Here is a 20,843-nt window from a genome sequence, read left to right on the forward strand (position 1 = left end):
TGCCACACATGCTGAGATGGTGCAGTCCAAAGCCGGGCCTTCTAGGCCCAGAGCTGCTCGAGGTCATCCTCCAAAGCCATCTGCAGTCTTTCCCCACTGAAAGTCAGCAGCCTTTCACCAGCCATGCTGCAGCCACTGGGGTAGCACTGTTGTAGGAGCACTAGGACAGGTAAAGACACACTGAAGACGGGCACTAAGGAAATGCACAAGGGTGACTAGTTGACGTTTGTATGCAACGTTGTTGTTTCCTACATTAGAACAGTGATTTCACTTCAAAAAGTACTTCATTGGCTGTAAAGTGCTTGGGGATGTCCGGTGGTCATAAAAAGCGCAATATAAATGCAAATCTTTCAATAAGGCATGCTTTGATTTATAAATTAGGTTTGGAATGTTTATTTTGTGTTGGTTTTTATTTTTGCATTGTGGCCAAGCAGACGCTGTGATGGTCAGTAACAGAGGGAAGGTAAGGTGTGGGACTTTTGGTGAATGGGGAATAGAGGTTGCGTTTACTGGTATTGCAGTTGGATGAGTTGTTCATGGGCATCCCAGCCAGAAAGGGGCTATCTGGGTTTTAGCCTCCCTTCCTCTTCCTTGTCGTCCTCTTCCTCCTGCTCCTCCTTTTCTTGCTCCTCAGCTGCTCGCCGTATAAGCTGGTGGCAGGGGCTGTGCCCTCATGATGGTGAGGTTGTGCACCATGCAGCAGGCCAGCACGAATCTTGACAGCCGCTCTGCCGAGTATTGCAGGGCTCCTCCAGAGCGGTCCAGACAGCGGAAGTGTTGTGCTGAATCACATTTCGTGCGGCAGCATGGCCTTCATTGAATGCATACTGCCCACGTGTGTGCGCACCGGAGTCATGACCCATGTTGTCAATGGATAGCCCTTGTCACCCAGTAGCCACCCTTTGGTTTGCCGTGGTGGCTCAAATGCAGATGGCACAGCAGACTGCCACAGAATGAAGGCATCATGACTGCTGCCAGGATACCGGGCATTGACCTTCATGATTCTCTGCTGATGGTCGGATACAGCTGGATGTTGAGGGAGTGGAATCCCTTTTGGCTGCAATACATCTGAGAATTGACATGCGACGCCCGCAAAGCGACATGTATTCAATCAATGGCACTCTGATTCATGGGGAAGCCTGCAATCCTTGCGAAACCGCGTGCTCGCTCTGCCTGCTGCTCTCTGGCAAGAGAGAATAGAGATTCTCAGTGACCTGCCTTACGCAACAGTGGACGGCAAACTGCGAGATGTTGCAAATATCTCCAGTTCCAGCCTGGAAGGAGCCCGACACACACAAGGTCATGGCCACAGTCACCTTCACAGCCACTGACAGTGTGAAGCGCAGACTTCTGACACACTGTTCCTCAGAAGTTCGGGTAGGAGAATTGCTCCCTGTACACTCTGGGTGGATGTGGCCTCCTGCTGAGAGCCCTTCTCCTCCTCCTCCCTCTTCTAGCAGTTTGCCCTGCTCTGTCGCCTTTGCTCAGTCTCCCAGTTATGCTGTATTCCAAGGGGAATGCCTCCTACTGCACCCATGTCTGGGAGCAACTGGGTTGTGCTGAAGCCTTGAAGTCAGGACAATGTCCTTCAGCACCTGCCACACCACACCCTGTAGACTTCAGCAACTTTAAAGAACTCTAGAAAGCACCAAACACATTTGCAGCAACAGCCAGTAGAAATCGACCAGCAACTAACCTGAAAGTAGTTGATGATCCCTTTAAATAGTGCTGATGGGGGTTGTTTCTTGCTGCTGAACGCGTGTTCAGCTATGTGAGCTTAAGAGACGGAATTAGCTAGAGCATTGAGCTCCAGAATGACAGCGCCAGCATCAAATCAGTGTTACACACTGATTGACATGATGATCTACCTACTTTGCATAATTCCGGCGGATGCTCACTGCGCGCGCTATCGCCCTCACCAATATGGTGTCCAGTGCAACTCGCCCCAGAACAGCGCGCATGCGCCGCGGGTGTCATTTTTTTTACCTCTAAGGGCACTCGTAGCGCCCAAACGATGGGCACTACGGATCCGAATTTTGCGCCAAAGCACTTAAAGGACCTCGTGTACAGTAATTTGATTTTAAATATAATACAAAATATAGATTTTTTTTTTTCTTTTTCTCAAAATTATGACCTTCAATCAATCCATTGAACTTTACAGGAAGTGAGTAATTTCAATTCCCTCACACTGTCAACCCAAGTAGTTCTTTCAAGCCAGTCTACTGGATAGCGTGATCACCACCTAACCCGTCAACATAAATATTTCAGTGACAGATAAAGAACAAAAATTCTGTTAAAGTTAACCATTCTTCTTTGTAACTGACTTTTTAATGGAATTCTGATTAGGAAGCTACCATGTTTACAGATCTAGTTTTTGATGGTTCCCACTACAGTTTTTGGCCCTAAGATGCCGCCAAGTTATAACAATTGTAAATGTCGGCTAGACCAAGTTATTTCACAATGAAAGCCCTGTGAATCAGAGCCGAATGCCAATAAATATTGATATTTAAAGTGCAACACAGGGGCCCACTGTGTGGCTATATTATGAAGAAGTAAAGCTCCAGAAGCATTTTGAATAAAAATAATTTATAGGTTCATTAAAATCATTTTAAAATTAAAAAAATTGTGACGCTCATTTACATGTTATTTACTTTGTCGGATATTCCTATTTATTTCTGCATCTCAAATCAGAATTTTGCTTGTCCTGTTTTAGATAACCATCAGGACATCTTTCTTTGAAGTACTTGGGCAGGTAAGGTGATTACATTTTAGTTTACGTTTTATCCTGTTTCATTTCTGTGTTGTGAATAGCTTCTGCAAATGAACATACAATTAAAAACATTTACTGTTCAATATTTGTGTAGAAGTAATTTTGCTGAAAAATCTTGAGCTTTCTGTTAATGGGGTTTCATGGCTTCCAGTCCAGATCCAAGGTCGTCCCATCCTCTGTCGTCGAATTACAGTATGCAGACGATGCTTGCGTCTGCGCTCACTCGTGGGTTTAGTGCCCAAATAGTGCCAGAAAACAACCCGTACAATGCAGAAGAAAAATAGGCCCCTATCCTTTTCACCCGTTCTGTGCCTGAATAGCACACTGCAGAATTTGCAGTGTGGCTTTTCAGGTAGTTAAACCTGAAGAAGACACAGGAATGTAAATTGCATGCAAATAAATGGCATAGACCTGTGCATTCAGATTTGCAGTTCAGGCAAACTCCTCCCAGAAAAACCTTGCAATATAGCTGCTGTTTTGGTGCTATATCTATTTAATGCAAGTATTGTCAAGAAAGGTCTTTATCTGTGGCCTTGAAAAGAAATGGGTTTTCTGCGTCTGTACTTGTTGCAGAATGATATTAGGCCTTTACATTTAATGATGGAGGCTGAATTCAAAACTGCTGTTCCTCTCCCTTTTGTGGTATAAGGAAATGGCTTATTTTGAGGCAGGGAAGGGAAATCAACCTTGACAGCTCCTGAGCCACAAACAACAGTTTCCCTCCCACAGAGTAGGAACTCCACACTCCTGACAGTACACCTGCTCCATGCCACCTAGAATAAAACAAGAAGCCTCATGTTCAAACCAGCAACACCCTCCTGTTCCCATCATTCTTCATACCCACACTTGTTTTCCTCTCTTCCTCCATATACTGCTTGGCACAACAGTACCAACCTCTTGCCAACTTCCTCAAAGACGGAGGTGCTTGGACTGCTGTCATTCACAAGATAGAACCTTTAAATTGACATGAAGACCATCAACATGCAAATTACACCTGCTGTCGTACACCTACTAAATTAAAAACGTACCACAAGTCACCAGCAGCTGTCAGTATGAAAATCCTGAGCCATTGAAAACACACAGCTCTTCTGGGTCTCTTATGGGGACTTTTACTGTACTTGCCCCATTTTATGGTGCTGCTTCCTTTAAGGTCCAGGCCCAAATTGCTGCTGTTCTTCCTGTCCTCCAGCAGTGATCAAAGTCCATCTTCCTATTTGTTAGGAGGACCATCAGGAAATCTCAGTGCTCCCTTACTTATCCAAAACTGCACGCAATATTCTAACTGATTTGTATAGTTTCAGCATCACCTCTTTGTTTTTATACTCTATGCCCTTATCTTTTCTCCATCACCCTCAACTGTTGCTTGCTCCCCGACTGAATCAAGACACAATTTTCTTCAGCTCAGCATTGGCAAAACTGAAGCTGTTGGTTTAATTCCAATCAGAAATCTTCCGCCTTAGACCCAGATCCTACCCCCCTTTCTGGCTGTTCACTTGAGCTAAACCTGACGGTATGCAACCTTGGCGTTCTGTTCGATCTTGATCTGAGCTTTAAATCCCACGTCCAGTTCATCATCAAGACCTCCTATTTCCACTCTAGTCCTTAACTCGGCCCCATTACTGCTGAAACCTTCATCTACCTCTCTGAGCTCCAGCCTACACGAGCTTCAACTCGAGCAGAGTTTCAGCATCTGTATCCTATCCCGCACCAAGTTCAGTTGAATCACCATCCCTTTACTCACCAACTCCAATAGATTACTGTGCTCCAGTGCATTGACGTTAAAACCCTTATTCTGATTAATAAATCCTTCCAGGGCCTCCCTCCAGCCTACCTCTAGAACTTATCTCCAGCCCCAAGCTTGCATTCTCTGTTTGCTTTCATGTGCTTCCATGATCCACTTCACCACTGGTGCCAAAGCCTTCAGCTGTGATGCCCCTGCACATTGGAATTCTCTTCCTAAACCCCTCTCCCTTGTCACATTGTTCTCCATTTTCAAAAACCTTCTCAAAACATGCTTCTTTTACCAGCTCTCCCCTAAATCTCTTTTATTGACATTATTTTAGTTCAGATTCCAAGAATCTGGCATTCATGAGCCAACTTCTGGCTTTGCACGATTTCATTTTTAAAAATTTGTTCCTGGGCCAGCATTTATTGCCCATCCCTAATTGCCCTTGAGAAGGTTAACTGGCTTGCTCTTCGAAACAGTTGGCGCAGACTCAGTGGGCAGAATGGCCTCATTCTGTACTGTACTATTCTATAATCAGCCATGATTTCACTGAATGGCGGAACAGGCTCGAGGGGCTAAATGGCTTACTCTTGTTCCTATCTCACTACTGCGACAGGACATAACCATGGATGGCAATGGAAGAGTCTGGGCTGCTGGCTGATAGATATGATTCCATGAGTATGACGACGTCAGGCTGTTGCTCAACTGGTCTGTGGGGCAACTCTCCCAAATTGGGCACCATGTTAGTGAGGAGGACTTTTCAGGGTTGACTGGATTTACCGTAGTCTTATCCTGATATGATGCCTAGGTCATTTCCGATAGGTCGATCCGATTTTGTAGCTATTGTTTACAATTGGGTCCCTTCAGAGGGCATTAAAGAGTCAACCACATAGTGTACAAGTCACATGTAGACCAGACTGGGCAGTCAACCAGTTAGGTTTTTATGACAATCTGGTAAATGTTGTGGTTATTTTTCTGGTGCTAGCCCATAAATTACCAGATTTATTGAATACAATTTCACAACTTGCTGAGGTGAGATTTGAACTGACAACCACTGGGCTGAAGTATCCATACAAGCTCTAATTTCCACCTAAGAATTGAACTTGCAGTACCTTTTGAATAACAGAAAATAGCCTGTTTGATATTGTCTTGCTCAAGGGACATTTCAGCCAATTTCACCCACTCCTCTGGGTCGCTGGGATTCAGATGAGCTGCAATTAGTCCAAACTGCAATGATTTCTCCATGTCTCCTTGATCCTCATAAATCATTGCAAGAGTCGAAAAGGGCTCATAGGCAAGAGGAGCTAGAAAAAAGAAAGCAAAGTGATGAGATATGTATCAAAAGTGAGAATGTTTTAACCAGTACATGAACAGTTATTTCATTGTCTGTGTTGTCTACATGTAAGTAGTCTATTACAGTAAACTGTCCATAACATCGCAATACCTTTTACATTCCAACTTTTTAAATACCGGAAAAATAATCTCCATCCAAATTATATTTGAAGAGCCTTAATGAAATAAACAAAATATGTAAGGGCCATATAAATTTCAGTAGTGACGAACACCTACATAAGTCATGACAGTTACAAGATCATCACCAGTGATATGATGCAACAGACTTGCCCAATGTAGATCCTTATTGTCACTTGATTTGTGAAGTAAAAGGTATAATCTAAAACAAAATAATAATTTAGAATTCTTTTTAACTAAGTGTAGCAAATTTTGATTTTGAAACATTTTCTTCAATTGACTAATTCTTAAAGGTCCGACAATGGCCTGTATTTGTCTCCAAAATAAGCCCTGAACTTTTAATATAATAAAAAACTGCGAGATGGCTGGCTTACATAATTCTAAGTCTAGGTGTTGCCACGTTTCACCAATTAGCCACCTGCTACTTGTTAAAAGTACTGAGCAGTGGGGAGGGGGAAGGGTGCTCAGAGCAACGGCTAAGCGACTAACCATGTTTCAGTACACGTCCTCAGGAATGTCAGCATAACACAGCAAGATTTTTTTCTGTTTTGTTTTAAATTTGCTATGCGCTTGCATTTTGCATGTGAAACTCCAGAGTACAGCTTTAAATTTCAAATTCTATTTGTCATGAAATAACTGATGCACTTTCTCCCATGACATCTAAGTGAGTTTTAACCATAACATAGCCAAGACATACCAACAGGAGGACTGTACAGCGTCTGCAGTTCTCACAAACAGGACAGGGGCATGGGCTCCACAATTGGTCTCACCACCCTCAGTTTAGTGGTGGTGGTGAGCCGCCTTCTTGAACCGCTGCAGTCCGTGTAGTGAAGGTACTACCACAGTGTTGTTAGGGAGGGAGTTCCAGGATTTTGATCGAGCAACGATGAAGGAACGGTAATATATTTCCAAGTCAGGATGGTGTGTAACTTGGAGGGAACTTGCAGGTGATTGTGTTCCCATGCGCCTGCTGCCCTTGTTCTTCTAGGTGGTAGAGGTCGTGTTTTGAGAGGTGATGTCAAAGAAGCCTTGGCGAGTTGCTGCATGCGTCTTGTAGATGGTACACACTGCAGCCATGGTGCGCCGGTGATGGAGGGAGTTAATGTTTAAGGTGGTGGACGGGGTGCCAATCAAGCGGGCTGCTTTGTCCTGGATGGTGTCGGGCTCCTTGAGTGTTGTTGGAGCTGCACTCATCCAGGCAAGTGGAGAGTATTCCATCACACTCCTGATTTGTGCCTTGTAGATGGCATAAAGGCTTTGGTGAGTCAGACAGTGAGAAACTCGCCGCAGAATATCCAGCCTCTGATCTGCTCTTGTAGCCACAGTATTTATGTGGCTGATCCAGTTAAGCTTCTGGTCAGTGGTGACCCCCAGGATATTGATGGTGGGGGATTCAGCGATGGTAATGCAGTTGAATGTCAAAGGACAGTGGTTAGATTCTTGCTTGTTGGAGATAGTTATTGCCTGGCACTTCTGTGGCGCGAATCTTACTCGCCCAAACCTGAATGTTGTCCAGGTCTTGCTGCATGCGGGCATGGACTACTTCATTATCTGAGGAGTTGCAAATGGAACTGAACACTGCAATCATAAGCGAATATCCCCACTTCTGTCCTTATGATGGAGGGAAGGCCATTGATGAAGCAGCTAAAGATGGTTGGACCTAGGACACTGCCCTGAGGAACTCCTGCAGTGATACCCTGAGGCGGAGATGATTGACCTCCAACAACCACAGCCATTTTCCTTTGTGCTAGGTATGACTCCAACCAGTGGAGAGTTTTCGCCCCGTTTCCCATTGACTTCATTTTACTAAGTCTCTTTGATGCCACACTGTCAAATGCTCCTTGATATCAAGGGCAGTCACTCTCACCTCACCTCTGGAATTCAGCTCTTTTGTCCATGTTTGGACCAAGGCTGTAATGAGGTCTGGAGCAGAGTAGTCCTGGCGGAACCCAAACTGAGCATCAGTGAGCAGGTTATTGGTGAGCACTGTCGACAACACCTTCCATCACTTTGCTGATGATTGAGAGTAGACTGATGGCGCGATAATTGGCCGGATTGAATTTGTCCTGCTTTTTGTGGACAGGACATACCTGGGCAAATTTCCACATTGTCAGGTAGATGCCAGTGTTGTAGCTGTACTGGAACAGCTTGGCTCGAGATGTGGCTAGTTCTGGAGGGCAAGTTTTCACGACATTCGGGATGCTGTTGGGGCCCATACCCTTTGCTGTATTCAGTGCGTTCAGCTGCTTCTTGATATCACGTGGAGTAAATCGAATTGGCTGAAGATTGGCTTCTGTGATGGTGGGGACATCAGGAGGAGGCCGATATGGATTATCTACTCGGCACTTCTGGCTGAAGATGGTTGCAAAAGCTTCAGCCTTGTCTTTTGCACTCTACCATCAATGAGGATGGGGCTGTTCATGGAGCCCCCTACTCCCATTAGTTGCTTAATTGTCCACCACCATTTACGACTGGATGTGGCAGGACTGCAGAGCTTTGATCTGATCTGTTGATTGTGGCTGTTTTCGCTGTTTAACATGCATGTAGTCCTTTGTTGCAGCTTCCCCAAGTTTGCACCTCACTTTTAGCTATGCCTGGTGCTGCTTCTGGCATGTTGTTCTACACCCCTCATTGAACCAGGGTTGGTACCCTGGCTTGATGGTAACGGTAGAATGAGGGATATGCTGGGCCACGAGGTTACAGATTGTGGTGGAATACAATTCTGCTGCTGCTGTTGGCCCACAGCGCCTAATGGATGCCCAGTTTTGAGCTGCTAGTTCTGTTCTGAATCTATCCCATTTAGCACACAACACAATGGAGGGTGTCCTCAGTGTGAAGGCGGGTCTTCGTCTCCACAAGGACTATGCGGTGGTCACTGCTACCAATGCTATCATGGACAGAATCATAGAAAGTTACAGCACGGAAGGAGGCCATTTCGGCCCATCGTGTCTGCGCCGGCCAACAAAGAGCTATCCAGCCTAATCCCACTTCCCAGCTCTTGATCCGTAGCCCTGCAGGTTAGAGCATCCCAAGTGCACATCCAAGTACTTTTTAAATGTGGTTAGGGTTCCTGCCTCTACCGCCCTTTCAGGCAGTGAGTTCCAGACACCCACAACCCTCTGGGTGAAGAAATTTCCCCTCAAATCCCCTCTAAACTTTCCACCAATTACTTTAAATCTGTGCCCCCTGGTTTTTGACCCCTCTGCTAAGGGAAATAGATCCTTTCTATCCACTTTATCAATGCCCCTCATAATTTTATACACCTCAATAAGGTCTCCCCTCAGCCTCCTCTGTTCCAAGGGAAACAGACCCAGCCTATCCAGCCTTTCCTCATAGCTAAGATTCTCGACTCCCGGCAACATCCTTGTAAATCTCCTCTGTACCCTCTCTAGTGCAATCACATCTTTCTTGTAATGTGGTGACCAGAACTGCACGCAGTATACTAGCTGAGGCCTAACTAGTGTTTTATACAGTTGAAACATAACCCTCCTGCTCTTTCATTGTATGCCACGGCTAATAAAGGCAAGCATTCCATATGTCGTCTTAACCACCTTATCTACCTGACCTGCTACCTTCAGGGATCTGTGGACATGCACTCCAAGGTCCCTTTGTTCCTCTACACTACTCCGTGTCCTACCATTTAATGTGTATTCCCTTTCCTTGTTAGCCCTCCCCAAATGCATTACCTCACACTTCTCCGGATTGAATTCCATTTGCCACTGTTCCACCCACCTGACCAATTTATTGATAGCTTCCTGCAGTCTACAGCTTCCTTCTTCAGTATCAACCACACAGATGATTTTAGTATTATACCCCCTGTATTCAAGTCAAGATCGTTGATATATACCACAAAAAGCAAGGGACCTAGTACTGAACCCTGCAGAACCCCACTGGAAACAGCCTTCCAGTCAAAAAACACCCATCAACCATTACCCTCTGCTTCCTGTCTCCGAGCCAGTTTTGAATCTAACTTGACACTTTGCCCTGGATCCCATGGGCTTTTAACTTTGTGACCAGTCTGCCACGTGGAACTTTATCAAAAGCCTTGCTAAAGTCCATATACACAATATCAAACGCTCTACCCTCCTTGTTACCTCCTCTGCGATAGGTAGATTGGTGAGGACGAGGTCAAGTAGGTTTTTCCCTCGTGTTGGTTCTCTCACCACCTACTGCAGGCCCAGTCTGGCAGCTATGTCTTTCAGGACTCAGCCAGCTCGGTCAGTAGTGGTGCTACTGAGCTATTCTTGGTGATGGCCATTGAAGTCCCCTACCCAGAGTACATTCTGTGCCCTTGCTACTCTCTGCTTCTCTCAAGTGATGTTCAACATGGAGGAGTACTGATTCATCAGCTGAGGGAGGGCAGTAGGTGATAATCAGCAGGAGGTTTCCTTGCCCATGCTTGACCTGGAGCCATGAGACTTCATCACGTCTGGAGTCAATGTTGAAGACTCCCAAGGCCACTCCTTCCTGACTGTACCCCCACCTCTGGTGGGTCTGTCCTGCCGGTAGGACAGGACATACCCAGGGATGGTGATGGAGGACTCTGGGACATTGGCTGATAGGTCTGATTCTGTGAGTATGACGATGTCAGGCTGTTGCTTGACAGGTTTGTGTGATAGCTCCCAATTTTGGCACAAGTCCCCAGATGTTAGCGAGGAGGACTTTGCAGGGTCGACTGGACTGGGTGTGCTGTTGTAGTGTCCAAAGTCGATGCCGGGTGGTCCGTCCAGTTTTATTCTTACTGTTTTCTGTAGCGGTTTGTTGACACTGAGTGGCTTGCTAGGCCATTTCAGAGGGCAGTTAAGAGTCAACTACATTGTTGTGGGTCTGGATTCACCTACAGGCCAGACCAGGTAAGGACGGCAGATTTCCTTCCCTAAAGGACATTAGTGAACCAGGTGGGTTTTTATGACAACCAGATAGTTTCCTGGTCACCATTACTGATATTGGGCCAGTAATTCCGGTCTCAACGCGTGAGTACGGACGGTGTACTCACGCGTGGGCCCGTTGGAAGTGCCGGATTCCAGCCTGCGCGGGAAACCGGCATTTCCTCTCCATCGAACTAAGGGGTTAAGAGGTCCAACGCGTGCGCGCAGGACTCTGCGCGCACGCGTTGAACTTCCTTCGTTTTGACAGGTTTGCCCGTGTGCAAGGGCCTGGACTTTTTGGAAATGAAAAAAGGAGGCGTAAGGAGTGGATTCTTGAAGGTAAGTGGTCTATTATTTAAAATTATTACATTTTTTCCACAGCTTCATTGTTTTTAAGGACTTTACAGTAAGGTAAGTTTATTTTTAGACCCGAATTTGTAAAAAAAAAAAAATGTTTCAAAAATTTTATTAATTGTTTTAAATAGTTTTTTAAAGTTATTTATAGTTTATTTAATTATTGGGATGTTTTTTTAAATTTTAATTAAAGTTAAACTAGTCTTTTGGGCGCCCGTACTTTTCATGAGTTTGACAGTCTTTACTATCAAACTCATGAATGAGTTTCCCCTCCCCTGATTGGCTGCAGAGTGCTCACCTGATCCCAGCCGGCACATTGCACCAACTACGCCGCTGGATCGGGTAAGCACATCGCGCCGACATCGGAACCGAGCCAGTGACAGGAAATGCAAGCAGGCCCGGGCTTCAGATGTCAGCGCGCAGGGTGAGTGCAGATCGGGGGCTTACACGCGCAGCAAGCACCCGATCCTAATTTCTGGCCCATTAGCTTTTTATTCCAGATTTATTTAATTAACTGAATTTAAATTCCCCAGCTGGTGTGATGGGATTTGAACTCATGTCTCTGAATCCGGTTTCCTAATCCTCGTGCAAACTGGTATTTTGGGTCAGTCTTTGAGACAGAAGGTCATGGGTTCAAGCCCTCACCTGGACTTGAGCACATAGTCTACTACTACTGAGGGAGTGCTGCATTGTTGGAGATGCCGTCTTTCGGATGAGACGTTAAACCGAGACCATAACCACCTGTTCAGGTGGACGTACAAGGTCCTACAGTTGTAATGGGGGAAGATTACAGGATTTCTTCCATTGCCTGGCCAACATTTATCTCTCAACCAACATCAGTGTAGTCAGTCTTGACAGCCAATTTGCTGTTTGTGGGATGTTGGTGTACCAAATTGGTTGCCATGTTTGCCTGCGTAACAATAGCGAGTATGCTTCAAAAGTAATTAATTGGCTGTGAAACAAATGATGACATCCTGGGGATATGAAGGCACTCTTTTAAATGCGTCACAGAAACATCTTTGCTCTCCTTCAAACTCCCGCTTTAGTGTCCACTTTCCCTTCGTGAAGAGCCTGGGGGGAGGGATATTTTACCGTGTTAAATGCACTTAATAAGTGCAAGTTGTTGCTCTTGTAAGATCTATAATATGCTTGACAGTGTTTACTTTAGTCTGTACCTGACTGCAGTGAATCATTTAAAATCATAGAAATGACTCATCACTGAACAGAAACTTCAGATGGTTAAAATATCAAGAACTGTTTGTAGGCGGGTTAGTCCTAGGTTACAGTTTCTATTTAAAGTGCTTATGTAAAGTTCAAATCAAGGCTACCTTGGTGATAACAATGGTTGCATTTATACTGCAGCTGCCAGTCTCGGACCCCTAACTGCAGCATAGTTCCAGCCAAGTCTTACCCTGTTTGCACTGCTCAGCTCCTATCTGACTGGAATTCCAGTTATGCGGCCTGGGATTGAGTTCTCTGCATGTATGTAAGCACTTGTGCACAGCTTCTCGCCAAACAGAGGCTTGTCCAGTTGAGCAACTGTTGTACTGCAAAAACTCTAATGATATGGACTTCTGAACTACTTTGGCCATTACCTTGAGGCAATAAATGAAAGTGTTACCATACCCTTCTTTGATTTTTGTTACTAATTTTCACCTCTTGGTAGTGCTGACTCAATGCTGGGTCGTCCTCCTGTACCTTGTTGAATTGACCATACTTCAAGCATGTGCTCAGAGGGTGAGTGTCAGCAGGCTATTTGTTCATGGGAGCATTACAGCCGAGTCTAATCCTGTCTTCACTTTACATCCACATATCTGCACTTTCCAGCAACAGTCACTCGCTGTTGATGGTAATAGCACCTCTGATTTTTTTCTATCCTCAGAGGCTGGGATTGAGGCCATTTATAAAGCTTCTGCGGCTGATAACTAGCAAAGAATAGGAATTGACCATCTTGATCTGCAACACCCCAGTGGAAAGCCCCACCATGCTTGTGTCTTCTGTAAGAAAAATACAGATTTTGAGATTGAGGGAAACAAACATAGAAACAGAGAAGATAGGAGCAGGAGTAGGCCATTCGACCCCTCGAGCCTGCTCTGCCATTCAATGAGATCATGGCTGATCATCCAAATTCAGTACCCTGTCCCCGCTTTCTCCCCATATCCCTTGATCCCTTTAGCCTTAAGAAATATATCCAACTCCTTCTTGAATATATTTAATGAATAGGCCTCAACTGTCTTCTGTGGTAGAGAATTCCACAGGTTCACCACTCTCTGGGTGAAGAAATTCCTCCTCATCTCTGTCCTAAATGGCTTACCCTTATCCTTAGACTGTGACCCCTGGTTCTGGACTCCCCAACCATTGGGAACATCCTTCCTGCATCTAGTCTGTCTAGTCCTGTTAGAATTTTATAAGTTTCAATGAGATCCCCTCTCATTCTTCTAAACTCCAGCGAGTATAAGCCCAATCGACCCAATCTCTCCTCATACGTCATTCCTGCCATCCCAGATATTAGCCTGGTGAATATTCGCTGCACTCCCTCCATGGCAAGAACACCCTTCCTCAGATAAGGCGACCAAAACTGCACACAATACTCAAGATGTGGTCTCACCAAGGCCCTGTACAACTGCAGCAAGACATCCTTGTTCCTGTACTCAAACCCTCTCGCTACGAAGGCCAACATACCATTTGCCTTCTTAACCGCCTGCTGCACCTGCATGCTTACCTTCAGCGATTGGTGCACAAGGACACCCAGGTCTCATTGCACTTCCCCTTCTCCCAATCTATTGCCGTTCAGATAATATGCTGCCTTCCTGTTTTTGACGCCAAAGTGGATAACCTCGCATTTATCCACGTTATATTGCATCTGCCATGCTTCTGCCCAATCACCCAACCTGTCCAAATCATACTGGAGTTTCTCGGCATCCTCCCCACAGCACACGCGCCCACCCAGCTTTGTGTCGCCTGCAAACTTGGAGATATTACATCTCGTTCCCTCGTCTAGATCATTAATATATATTGTGAATAGCTGGGGTCCAAGGACCGATCCCTGCGGTACCCCACTAGTCACTGCCTGCCACTCGGAAAAAGACCTGTTTATTCCAACTCTTTCCTTTCTGTCTGCCAACCAGTTCTCTATCCAAGTCAATACCTTGCCCCCAATCCTATGTGCCTTAACTTTACACGCTAATCTCTTATGCGGGACCTTATCGAAAGCCTTTTGAAAGTCCAAATACACCACATCCACTGGTTCCCCCTTATCTATTTTACCAGTTACATCCTCAAAAAATTCCAGCAGATTAGTCGAGCACGATTTACCTTTTGTAAATCCATGTTGACTTTGTCCGATCCGGTCACTGTTTTCCAAGTCCTCTGCTATTACATCTTTTATAATGGACTCTAGCATTTTCCCCACTAGCGATGTCAGGCTTACCGGTCTGTAATTCCCCGTTTTCTCTCTACCACCTTTTTTGAATAGTGGGGTAAGATTAGCTACCCTCCAATCCATGGGTACTGTTCCAGATTCTATCGAATGTTGGAAGATGACCAGCAATGCATCCTATTTCTAGGGCCACTTCCTTAAGTACCCTAGGATGTAGATTATCAGGCCCTGGGGATTTATCGGCCTTCAATCCCATCAATTTCCCTAACACCATTTCCCTACAAATACTGATTTCTTTCAGTTCCTCCCTTTCATCAGACCCTATGTTCCCCGACATCTCTGGGAGGTTATTTGTGTCCTCCTTTGTGAAGACAGAACCAAAATATGTATTTAATTGGTCAGCCATTTCTTTGTTCCCCATTATAAATTCCCTGATTCTGACTGCAAGGGACCTACGCTTGACTTCACCAATCTTTTTCTCTTCACATATCTATAAAAGCTTTTACAGTCAGTTTTTATGTTCAAAGGATTGTGACTATGCTCGTCTCTTGGGTCTTACCATCTTCCACAACAATTTGACATTTTCTTTGAAAAGAGTCAAATTTGCTTTTCGGCAGTGATAAGGAAATAAATTAACAAATACGTGGTACTTAAACTTAATTTAGATTATTGTTTTGATCTTTTAAAAATAATTCTGAGCTTTTAAATGTTTCACCGGCTATTTTATTACAACTCTGATGGTGCTAATCCCAGTACCATGTAACAGGGCATGGTGATTTCTGCTCATTATCATGTACCTCGCAGCTGATTTCATCATAATCCCTGTGATCCAGCTTTTGTATTGCTGTCGGCTACAAGCACTAATGTACAGAAGTCCTTCCTATGAAACATGTCTTCTGTCAAGAAGTTAATACAGTTATCACATTAGCTTTATATCATTCATTATATATGGGGGATTAGAAAAGTGAGGTACGAGTCTGCGCGCTAAATCAAAAGGCAGTACCACTGGCTGTTGGAGCTTTTACTACCTTATTTGGCAAGTTTCATTTCAGAAATCAACAGAGCAGCCGCTAAGCAGTGCATCGATGTTGCCCACTCCAAGTCATCCTTCAGTCAAAGAGGGATGTGTATCTTTTAAAGCTACATTCACCAGCATGTATCATCTCGTTTTGATTAGTGTTGCATAAAACAGTGAACCTTGTTTGGTTTTATAGACCAGGCAAATTAATTGTTAAATAGAAACATAGAAGATAGGAGCAGGAGTAGGCCATTCGGCCCCTCGAGCCTGCTCCGCCATTCAATGAGATCATGGCTGATCATCCAAATTCAGCACCCCGTCCCTGCCTTCTCTCCATATCCCTTGATCCCTTTAGCCTTAAGAAATATATCCAACTCCTTCTTGAATATATTTAATGAATTGGCCTCTACTGCCTTCTTTGGCAGAGAATTCCACAGGTTCACCACTCTCTGGGTGAAGAAATTCCTCCTCATCTCAGTCCTAAATGGCTTACCCCTTATCCTTAGACTGTGACCCCTGGTTCTGGACTCCCCGACCATCGGGAACATCCTTCCAGCATCTAGTCTGTCTAGACCTGTTAGAATTTTATAAGTTTTGATGAGATCCCCTCTCATTCTTCTAAACTCCAGCGAGTACAAGCCCAGTCGACCCAATCTCTCCTCATTCGTCATTCCTGCCATCCCAGGTATCAGCCTGGTGAATCTTTGCTGCACTCCTTCCATGGCAAGAACATCCTTCCTCAGATAAGGCGACCAAAACTGCACACAATACTCAAGATGTAGCCTCACCAAGGCCCTGTACAACTGCAGCAAGACATCCTTGTTCCTGTACTCAAACCCTCTCGCTACGAAGGCCAAAATACCATTTGCCTTCTTAACCGCCTGCTGCACCTGCATGCTTACTTTCAGCGGCTGGTGCACAAGGACACCCAGGTCTCGTTGCACTCCCCCTTCTTCCAATCTATTGCCATTTCGATAATAATCTGCCTTCCTATTTTTGACACCAAAGTGGATAACCTCGCATTTATCCACGTTATGTTGCATCTGCCATGCTTCTGCCCAATCACCCAACCTGTCCAAATCATACTGGAGTTTCTCGGCATCCTTCTCACAGCACACACGCCCACCCAGCTTTGTGTCGTCTGCAAACTTGGAGATATTACATCTAGTTCCCTCGTCCAGATCATTAATATATATTGTGAATAGCTGGGGTCCAAGGACCGATCCTTGCGGTACCCCACTTGTCACTGCCTGCCACTCGGGGGGAAAAAAAAGCCGTTTATTCCAACCCTTCGCTTTCTGTCTGCCAACCAGTTCTCTATCCAAGTCAATACCTTGCCCCCAATCCCATGTGCCTTAACTTTACACGCTAATCTCTTATGCGGGACCTTATCGAAAGCCTTTTGAAAGTCCAAATACACCACATCCACTGATTCTCCCTTATCTATTTTACCAGTTACATCCTCAAAAAATTCCAGCAGATTAGTCAAGCACCATTTACCTTTTGTAAATCCATGTTGACTTTGTCCGATCCGGTCACTGTTTTCCAAGTGCTCTGCTATTACATCTTTTATAATGGACTCTAGCATTTTCCCCACTACCGATGTCTGTAATTCCCTGTTTTCTCTCTGCCACCCTTTTTCATAGATCATAGATATTTAATTTTGCTTTCCACTGAATTCTAACCTTCCTTGTATGAAAGCCAGGAATATAATTAGAGTCGATTAAGTCTCCTGTTCTCAAGGGGGTCCTTTTTAACTACTTGGTTGCATAACAAATGATTGCGTAACATCACAGACCTTTTGAAACTTGCTGTCTTGTCCTGCAAGCGGAATGCAACTTGTACTAGGCCTTCCAATTAATTTTCCTTCAGATGCTTTTATATTTGTTTTCTCAAGCAGCCAAAAGTTCATTCGGAGTTTGGCACTGTTCCTAACAGTAGTAAATATTTGGACCAACCAATACAAGCTGGTTGTAAGTAACATGGTCTGTCCGTGTACTTCTGGGATGGTGACACACAATTGGATTTAGAAGCTATGGGCAAGATGTTTTAATTACATTTTTATTAAAACCTGAATTCTTTCCAAACTGGGCTACTATCCAGTTGAAGTACAGTTAGTTGTACTTAATATTACTACTGCATAAAATGTAGTTAGCAACATGTTAGTATATAGCACCAGATAAAAGAGTTTGTTGTTTATGAAGTAAACCCGCATCCTGCATGTTTAGTGCTGTGACTTTGCAGACTTTACACAATAGTACTGTTTTACACTTACTCTTTAAGAGTTCTGAATTTGCAAATTGCTTTGTCAGTAGTATCGTGTCGACGCTTCACAATAAAACCATTCTTACACATACTTGTTGGCAGTAACTTGAGACACTTAAATTTAATCAGTTGATTTAAAGAAGAAAGTGTTTGAAATACTGAATCTTAGCCCCACAATACTTTTTAAAGAGAACAAAATGGTAATATTTGGTAGAGTTTTTAGAAGGGTAAGCAACTAGTTCCTGTTCCTGTTTAAATTGTGGGAGTGTGTTAGAGGCTAGCAGTGGCTTTTCCAGATTGGCTGGTTTTCAGTTTGTAAATCTATTACGTTGAGCTAATGATTTAAAAGGGTATTTGTCAACATTAGTGAACAGTGTAACCAAGAAGACTGCAGCTGGTCCATTCTTACATATGTGGAACTAGGTTCGTGTCTGGGATTTTGAAATGTGAAGATCTCCCTTCCCCAGTAAATGAATGTTAATACTTTGTGGATGAGATGGCTTTGGCTGAAGTGGCACACACCTTCTCTGAAGAAAACATAAAGAAGCACACAGCGTTGTTCCAGGAACAGGATTACAAACACAACTGGCTTATCAAAGAAAACATATCAAGGGAAGAATGCTGTAGGTATCTTACACCATTGAAATTGCTGGAAATAGAAAAGTGGAGACTCGCTGTAATAACAGAGAATGAAGTGGCACTGATGAGAACAAAAGTCCCAAGATACAAAATGGCAAGAGAGCTGATACCGAAGGAGGCCTCTGAATTTCATATCTATCCTCTGCATGCATGGTCAGGTGAAAGGAATCTGGGTATCATGTTTCAAGAGGACAAAAGTGCTGGTTTACATAAAGATAACTGGAAGCAATTTAAAACCTCTTTAAGTGCATCCAGGTTGCCACTACAATTGCCTATGGCCCCATTCTCGTTCCTGAGGAAGAGGTATGCTGTTTCTTCGTCTGTTAGCCAGTCCTCATTAGAAAATCGCTTTTATAAAGTCGGCTCTTGCAGCTCTTCCCTTCGAAAATCCTTGTGCACTCCAATAAAAAGTGGTGCATCTTTGTCTGAATTACCCAGACACATAAGAATGCTTCAGTCTGCTTTTCCAAAGAAAGAGCCTCTAACAGATTTTCCAGAAATTCCTAAATAAAAGTTTCTACTTTGAAACGTGTGGTCTAAACATTTTGAATATCAGCTTTCAAGATTCAGTGGTACAGAGGAAGTTATTTTAAACAAAACAGCATAACACAAACTGCAATTTATTTTAATGTGTTTTCTTTACTTTATGATATTGACTGTGTGTGAAGTTGAAGAAAACAACATTGTTCAATTCTGCTGCTTGCAGTTCTGCATAAATGAGGGACAGATGCTTCTCCGTAACCAAGGGTTTCAAACGTAGCTGGATGATGAAATAGTTTAGACTGAACAAACCTCTTTAGCAGATCCTTGCTAAGAGTTTTCTGGCATTTTTTCCTGTCTATTTGCACACCTGGATTTACTAGTATTTTTACTGATACAGTTTCTGTTGTTTTTGTTAAGTATGTGAATTTTTTTCTGTAGTTCAATTTGCCCACTGGGAATGTAGCAACTATCAGTTAGCAAAAACAATTACCGCATATACTCCATTCAGTTATTTGTCAAATCTGGATCACTTTATCTCCAGAAAGAGCAATGACTTGACGTACTTACATTGCTGCAATAAACTGCCGTATTCAGGGATCGGAGTTCCAGGAGTTTTGGACATGATAGTTCACATGTTGTTTAAGCCAAAATGAAAGATGGACTGCATTTTGCTGTTGATGACATTTTTTTTCTCCTGTCCACATTTCCCCCCCTTTCCCACGTCTTTCTCAATTTTGCAGAAAAAAAACCTATACAGTCCCCACCGCTTATAGCGGGCATATTCATACGAACACGATTTGCCCGCTATACGCGATGGCTGGTATAATGGGGTAGCGCTGTAATATGGGTGTAAAAATCTTCCAGGTGGGGTCTGAGCAACGCCATGCACAGGAACAACTCAAACTCTCTCTCAGGATACCAAGGATTGTCTGCAACCTGCAGTTCGAGGGCTGTAAACATAGAATGTTTGTGAGTGACTAGGTCCGCTGACTCGACCCTATTACAGATGTTTGGAACCATTTGTTGTTCAGTGACACTGCCTCCTTTTTGTTTCTGTGCTGTTGATTGTTCACAGCCTGGCCCAGGTCACATCTCTCTAACCACAGATGGGCTGTAGTAATGTCCCTCTGTTAAAGGGATATTCTCCAGTTTCTTTAATATTGTCCTAAAGTTTAATTGGAACAAGGCTAATTTAAATATATATACTGCCCGTGGGTTTGCGTTGCGTGGCGGAGATGCCTCAACAAAGAAATTATTGATTAACCCAAGAGACCGGTTAAATTTCAATCCTGCATTTCACAGAATCCACCTAATTTAATTTGATATAATCGGAGTTTAATTAAAGTTCCACAATGATCAGCTTGAAAAAGAAATAACAATTATGCAAATAGATAATAATTAGCGCTTTTTGGACGATATAAGCAACAGCCCGTTTTAAACGTGGACATTTTAAGTGGTAGGGACTGTATTTAATGCATCTGTGTGTAGACCCGTGAATGTGGAGCAATTTTATTTTACGACTCAAAACCACAAAGTCCTAACTCTCGAAATACCTTAAGTAAATCACAGGCACAGCACAACTGTATGTTAGACCTATACTTGTATACTTTGTTGATAATACTCACCATGTCCAGTTATTGCAAACCAGTAAACACCAAAGCTGTATTGGCAAATCAGTAGAGTACAAGTCTGAGGCAATCGTGCTTATGCTGTATGCTCTGATCGTGCCATACGTTGAGTACAATGTTCACTTCCGGTCATCGAGGCACAAAGGGAACCGCCACATCCTGGAAATGATGTGCAGAAGGGCCAATAAGTTGATCTCTCGTGTCAGAAGACTGAGTTGTCAGGAAAAGTTAGAAAAACTCAGC

General features: G+C 43.9%; 1 protein-coding gene across 2 annotated transcripts in view; it reads left to right on the forward strand.

Moving 5' to 3' along the window:
- pgap1 (post-GPI attachment to proteins inositol deacylase 1) overlaps positions 1–20,843 on the forward strand; it is a 184,058-nt gene that overhangs the window by 102,721 nt on the left and 60,494 nt on the right. For both annotated transcript variants that reach the window (XM_085985823.1, XM_085985822.1), the window contains one exon: positions 2,714–2,752. In XM_085985823.1, the coding sequence (XP_085841949.1) occupies positions 2,714–2,752 (39 nt within the window). The remainder of the gene's footprint in view (positions 1–2,713; positions 2,753–20,843) is intronic.

The sequence above is a fragment of the Somniosus microcephalus genome, chromosome 4 (genome assembly GCF_052327205.1).
Source record: "Somniosus microcephalus isolate GS21.2 chromosome 4, FLI_Smic_1.0, whole genome shotgun sequence".
Taxonomy (NCBI): domain Eukaryota; kingdom Metazoa; phylum Chordata; class Chondrichthyes; order Squaliformes; family Somniosidae; genus Somniosus; species Somniosus microcephalus.